The sequence below is a fragment of the Myotis brandtii genome, unplaced genomic scaffold (assembly GCF_000412655.1).
Source record: "Myotis brandtii unplaced genomic scaffold, ASM41265v1 scaffold126, whole genome shotgun sequence".
NCBI lineage: Eukaryota > Metazoa > Chordata > Mammalia > Chiroptera > Vespertilionidae > Myotis > Myotis brandtii.
The window spans coordinates 328,891-335,869 of record NW_005354425.1 but is presented as its reverse complement, the minus strand read 5'-3'; the positions used below and the strand labels follow the sequence as shown (position 1 = coordinate 335,869).

General features: G+C 36.6%; 1 protein-coding gene across 2 annotated transcripts in view; it reads left to right on the top strand.

Moving 5' to 3' along the window:
• The window catches only part of UBE2A (ubiquitin-conjugating enzyme E2A), a 7,884-nt gene extending 1,518 nt beyond the window's left edge, over nt 1–6,366 (top strand). Inside the window, exons 3-5 of one of the 2 annotated variants that reach the window (XM_005859441.2) lie at nt 4,322–4,411; nt 5,841–5,929; nt 6,123–6,366. In XM_005859441.2, the coding sequence (XP_005859503.1) occupies nt 4,322–4,411; nt 5,841–5,929; nt 6,123–6,251 (308 nt within the window). In that variant the 3' untranslated portion in view covers nt 6,252–6,366. Of the gene's footprint in view, nt 1–4,321; nt 4,412–5,840; nt 5,930–6,033 lie in introns of both variants that reach the window. The other variant, XM_005859442.2, reaches the window with a different exon arrangement.
• Nucleotides 6,367–6,979: the final 613 nt, after the last annotated feature.

Sequence of the window (6,979 nt, the reverse complement as noted above, 5' to 3'; positions counted from 1 at the left end):
TACACACACACATACATAATTCAGTTTGAAGGTAGGAACAAAAGCATTGTTGCTGCAAGCTACTGAGTACATATTTATGTTGTCAAGTTGGACCACTCTCTGATGCTACCAGTCCACAAGGTAGGTCGATATCAACCAATTCTATAATTTGTCTCAAATACTCAGATTTCCCTAGGAGGTTACAGACAGTCTTCTAAATACTTTTAGCTTCCTGTCTACCTTCATTCCCTGGGTAAATATCACTGCTCTTCAGTCCTGCAATAAAAAGAAATGACAGCAGAAGCAGGGTCCTAAAAGCACTCTACTTTGGTGCAGTAAATCATTTGAACTGATCCATAGCAAGACTTAATTTTGCTGTACAGCATTGGTACTAGTTCTTCCTTACCTAAGCTTTATGTGCAGATTAACTGTGTATTTGCTTTAACTTTAGCAGGCTTTGTTTTCATTGGGTTCTTTTTTTCCCTCCTGATTTTACTGACTTCTTTATCCTGGGCACAGGTTTATTAATAGTACATCACTTTGCCAGGGGTGACTACTTAAATATTTCAAGGGTGCTTCTCTTGTTTTAAGTGGTAACAATTGAAAAGGTACTTATGGAATCCATTATCTATCCGGACTTTCCCTCTTGACATTAATGACTCTGTTTTTGATGATGTGTATCTCCATGCTGGCATTACTGAAAGGAATTACTCAGGCTAAATGACAGTACTCTTTTCTGATTCATTCTGTTGAGCAGTCTGCTATCCAAGAATGCTTCCTCAGGTGTCTAGAACACTGACTGTGGCTACAAATATATTTGACTGTCTGTTAATACCTCTTATTTATGGTTAGGGAATTTACTGAAAAAGACTGATTAGGGACAAGTGGGGTAGTTGATTTTTCCCTGTTTCCGATGTATGTTATAAATTAACAGCCCCAAAACTATTTTTGCTGCTTCCTTGTAAACCGTTTGTAATGGAAGTTTCTGGAATTGCCAGGCCCTAGTTAAAGAGATGAAATCTTAAGAAAAACAACTCTGATTTAATTTCACACTCTCAAAGTAAGAGGACAATGTTTCCAAGAGCTTACACTACCAAACAAAGCACTGGGGACAGGAGGGCAGTGCTTCCTCATCAAAATATGTGGTTATGCATGCTGAATGCAAAGGCTATGGAACAGAGCATTCTCCATCACATATAAATTTTGTTAATAGACACAGTAAGATATTAGTATTTGTTTTTCATAATAGGTGTATGCTTAAGAATTTGGGTGTAAGATTTTTCAAAAAAAATCAGTTAAAACCCACTGAGGATTAGTTTTAAGCTAAATAAATCCTATGATAGAGGACTTGAGTGTTATCTTAAAAATTAGAATTTTCAGTCGTCAAAAAATGTTTTAAGTACATGTACTTTGCTTTATTTTTCTCTTTGTTTTATTTTATTTTATCCATCACCATTTATCTCCCCTATACCCTCTTCCATCTCTACCCACTCCCTCCCACTCCCCCCCACCATAGACACTGTTGTCTATGTCCATCAGTTTTTACTTTGATTTCTTTTCAGGGGTCACAATCTAATTGCCAAGTGGCAGGAAATGTCTGCAGAGGTGTTTCTTTGGCCAACACAATGTTTTTAAAAATTTGAATTTGTGAATATCTGTAGCAGGACATACACTCTATTAGTTTAACCAGCACTCCCTTATTGCCATACACCTAGTCATTTAACACATTTGTATAATTTTCCTGGTTCCTACGTATAGATGGATTAATTGATACTTTCCTTAAAATGTTTTGGCCTCCTCAGGTTCTTGAACAAAATCGGTACAGATCGTGTGTTATTTTGAGGCTTACATTTTCAGTGATTTTAAAGCCTAGCCTCCTAAATATTCAGAGGATAAGCTCTGTCCTCAATTGCATAATATTAATTATAAGATTTTAAATTTCTTTAATATTTGTTTTGGACCTCAGAAATTGCATTGAGGGTTATACGAAAGAGGTGTTGATTGTTTAATCTGGCTAGCAATATGAAATATCCCTTCTTAAATATGTGCTTTGAATAAGATTTGGGTAAGTCCTAATTTATATTCAAGTGGACATAGCAGATTGTTTCACTTCTCAAGATATTAAATGAGCTGCTTTAAAAGACTTGCCTCTTTGGTAGCTAGGTAAGCACCTTGTTGAACTTCTAGGCAAATATTAGGCAGAAATCTCAAGGGATTTGAGAACCACCAACATAGGTACTCAACTTGCATTTAACTGAGTGTTTGATATAGATCAGAAATAAAGTACTATTTAATATTTGAATCCATTAATTGTTTATTTCTTACTAAAAGTGAAGCTTGGATTTTGAGGTTTTGCCTTCTTTAGCTGTGTATCAAGATGTGAAACTAGAATTATTAATATTTATAGAGCACTTATTTTGTGTCACTGTGCATATTTCCCTCATTTAAACTTCACAACAATGTTAGGTGTTGGGTACTATTATTAACTCCATTTTACAGATGAGGAACTTGAGGTTTAGTCAAGTTGCGTGGCTTCCCCAAGGTTTGACAACTAGTCAGTAGCAAAGCGAGGATTTGAGCCTAGGTCTGTGTGACTTCAAAGTTCCAGTTATGCCAGCCTTAGTGTTGTTTTACTACCTTTAGGTATTATATTTAATGGTGGTTTTAATTTAAAGTACCTGAGAGCTCCATGTGCTATGAAATCTGCCCAATTGTAGAGCAATTCCTTAATGATAAATCTCTTGCCTATAATTTTATCAGATTTCAGCATTGAGCCAAGTGTTACACTCGAGATACATACGGAAGTTCCAAGTTTGAACTCTTAAACACTGATTCCCACTTTTTCTTGCATGTTATAGTATATATAGTACTGAAAAGGAAGAATATGCTTTCTTCCTCAAAAAAGGAAAGATTTATGACCAGGTGGTGATTAAGGTGAAGTATGTTCTGAAGGACTATAGCATGTTTGTCCATTCTAAAATATTTTACCTTTTGTCCTTAGGGAGGTTTAACGATCATTTGGAGACTATTAATGGAAGCAAGAAATAAATAAATTGCCTACTCTGAAGGAAACAGTACCAAATTATACTCTTATCTGAAGTGTGATCTATTATATTAGAATAAGTGATTTATTTAATATACCAGAGTAATATAGTAGAACATGCATCACCTTATACCAGACAGTAACTGATTTCACAAGTTTACTTGAAGAGACTTCAGTCAGGAGAAAATAGTTGCCCAATTGTTTTCTTGAATTTATTAAACCAAATTAAAAATAATATTTTTTTAAAAAAATATATTCGATCAGCTGCCTCCTGCACACCCCCTACTGGGGATGTGCCCGCAACCCAGGTACATGCCCTTGACCGGAATCGAACCTGGGACCTTTCAGTCCGCAGGCCAACGCTCTATCCACTGAGCCAAACCGGTTTCGGCAAAAATATTTTTTAAGGAAATAATCTCCCCAAATCACATCATCCTATAATTCTTGAATGAGATCCAGTTTATCCTTTACTTATAAGCCTATAATCTAGTGTGCTTTAGAGCCTCCTGCTACCTTAGTTGACATATTTAAGAAAAATAAATTCATCATTAGAAAGATAAATTTTCTGGAGACATGAATGTAATCAAATGCGATTTTTAAATTACTTCTGCCATTAATTCCCTCCATTAGTGTGAATGATTAAGTTGATTTTATAGTGAAGTACTTTGTGAGTCATACTTAAAGGTTTTGAGAGGGACTATGAAGTTTTTTTCTGATTCACATTCAATTATATTTTCATTATAGAGTTGCCATTATATATGGAAAGGAACCAGTGAACACTTTTATGCCTATTCCCTTCTATTTTAAAAATAATTTGATTATTGATTTGTGTTTCTAGCATTGCTTTTTGAACCTTTGTAATTCCATTCTCTCTAGTCCATTTAAAAATCTCTGGAGAGCTTATGATGGCAGCTGATTCAAATGGGCCTTTAAGATCTTCCAATTTTCTAAAGGAAGGCCACATTTTGGCTTTAGTTTCTTGTCATTTTAAGGCTGTCTTCAATATGCACAGTGGTTAAAGTTATCCTACAGGTAGTAATTTTTAGTTTAAGATGGCTGTGTTTGAGTTTGGAGGAGAATAATGTCAAAACAAAAAACAAATCACCTTTGGGTGGTGGTTCTTAAAATGTCTGTCCATTTTTAGAGCCAGTTCCTGGAGATGTATCTCTTAGCCGGTCTCTCTCTCTCTTTGCATTGTTTCATTTAACAATTGGGAAAAAGTCACATAGCATTAAAAACAAAATACTCCTGAACAAAGTGATAACTATGTTTTCTTAAACCTGTCTTTTCTAACTACAGGAACATTTAAGCTTATAATAGAATTCACTGAGGAATATCCAAATAAACCACCTACGGTTAGATTTGTCTCTAAGATGTTTCATCCAAATGGCAAGTATCACTTTTAATACAGTATTTAAAACAACTGCACTGTTTATTAGGGAGGTGTTTGTTCCACGTTCCTATGGATTTGTCTGTGGTACCTGAGTATTTAGGCATCCTGCTGTTTCCTGAAAACTGAACTTGTTCCTGGTGTGCTATTGCGGTCTTCAGCTATAGTCCTAGAACTAAAGCAAGGAAGCTACTTTGCCTTTGCTTGGAGTCTGAGAGCCTCCTGATTTTGATGATCTTTGTCATTTACTTATTAAACAAAAGTAAGGATGCTCTTGAGGTTTCCTTTTAATGTTAGGCCAGATTGGGGTAGTCTTATGTTGTAATTTTTCACTAGTGTTTTGTGTGTTTTTTTAATATTGGGAGGAAGGGAGAGGGAGAGAGAGATAGAAACATGAGGCCTGGCTGGCATGGCTCAGTGGTTGAGCGTTGACCTATGAACCAGGAGGTCACGGTTTAATTCCCGGTCAGGGCACATGCTGGGTTGCAGGCTCGATTCCCAGTGTGGGGTGTGCAGGAGGCAGCCAATCAATGATTCTCTCTCATCGATGTTTCTATCTTTCCCTCTCGCTTTCTGAAATCAATAAAAATATATTTTTTAAAAATAAACAATAATGAGAGAGAATCATCACTTGGCTGCCTCCTACATGCCCCACACTGGGGATGGAGCTTGCAACCCGGGCATATGCCCTGACAGGGAATTGAACCGTGACCACCTGATTCTTAGGTCAACTCTCAACCACCGAGCCACACCGGCTGGGCTCACTAGTATTTAAGACAATAGTTGTCAACTTTGGTTACAGATCAGAATTACCATGGAACATTTAAAAAATACAGATGCTCTAGCCCCAGTCCAGACCTACTGAATATCAGATTCTGTGGTTGAGGGCCAGGTATACAGTATTATATTGGAAAAGCACCACAGGTGATTGTAACTTACCATTTTCTTCTTCTTTTTTCCCTAGTAGTAAGCCTAGAACAGCTTGCCTTTTATTCAGGTTAATAAAGTATTTTCCAGGTTATCAAATATTTATTTATCTTCATGCCAATATGAAATCTTGTGAGCTATATTTTGTTATTTCATATAGGAGGTATAGGTTACTACTTTGATGGGATGAATTTCTCACACATCTCTGGATGGCTGGGGACCCTGTTAGAAAATGTTTATGATTTCCTGGATAATGGGGCACTCTTTTCAGAAGGAACACTAAGTATCTTCCAGTTTTATACTGATTACATTTGACATTCTCCTATCCTGATTATTTCATTAGTAATGCTTCTGACTATTTTTAGGAAAGTAACTGAGGAGTAGCTGAGGAAACCTTGTTAAACCTCAAAAGCAAAATATTCTTGACTGTGTTGTCTTGACTATGCTGTTAAAATCGTAATGGTTTTGTTGTGTTTAACATAGATATTTCTCTGCTCTTAGTCTATGCAGATGGTAGTATATGTCTGGACATACTTCAGAACCGCTGGAGTCCAACTTATGATGTGTCTTCCATTTTAACATCGATACAGGTGATTTTTTCCTTCATGTGACAACTGGCCTTTGTTGTCTTGACTATGCTGTTAAAATCGTAATGGTTTTGTTGTGTTTAACATAGATATTTCTCTGCTCTTAGTCTATGCAGATGGTAGTATATGTCTGGACATACTTCAGAACCGCTGGAGTCCAACTTATGATGTGTCTTCCATTTTAACATCAATACAGTCTCTATTGGATGAGCCCAATCCCAATAGTCCAGCAAACAGCCAGGCTGCTCAGCTGTATCAAGAGAACAAGCGGGAATATGAGAAACGTGTTTCTGCGATAGTAGAACAGAGCTGGCGTGATTGTTGACTCGGGTGCAGCAAATGAAGAGGCTGGGCATATGAAAAATATATATTGATGTGTTTGTCACCTTCTTATTCTTCAGTGTCATCACATTTACTTCATTAAAAGCAAAATAGTTATTCTGCTGTTTCCATCTTCCCTCGCCAAACTTTTCCTACCCCTTCTATCTTCTTGAACATCAAAACACCCTCTATGAGATCAAATGTACTGTACCTGGGTTACGTGCAAAAATTACTAATGCTTAATTCCTTTTCTGTTATATCTCATCTCCAGCTGTGAGGCAGTATTTTGTTACCGTACTTTACACTAAGCTTTTGAAACAAATTGTTATACAAGTGGTGCTTCTGCATAGCTTGATAACCGGGATGTTATTTTTAACAAAATGATTTAAATGTTTCATCCTGGCTGAGACACTTGTGTTGGACTTAGAAGTGAACATTTGGAATATGGCCTATAGAAAATAGGGAAAGAAATCCATATAAACGTCCATTTTGAAAGAGATGAAAGTTAAAAATGCATTATTTCTAAGATCTAACCAATATACATTACAAGGTGGTTTTTATTGGTAGAAAGGAGAGTGTTAAAGGACTCAGCCAAAGGAGTACAGTCATTGTAGCAATTAACACATACTCTCCTTGCAAGATATTCACTGGACACACTCATGCTAAGTGTCAGACTACAGTCAGCCTTCTGTATCTGCAGGTACCACATCCATGGATTCAACCAACCCCAGG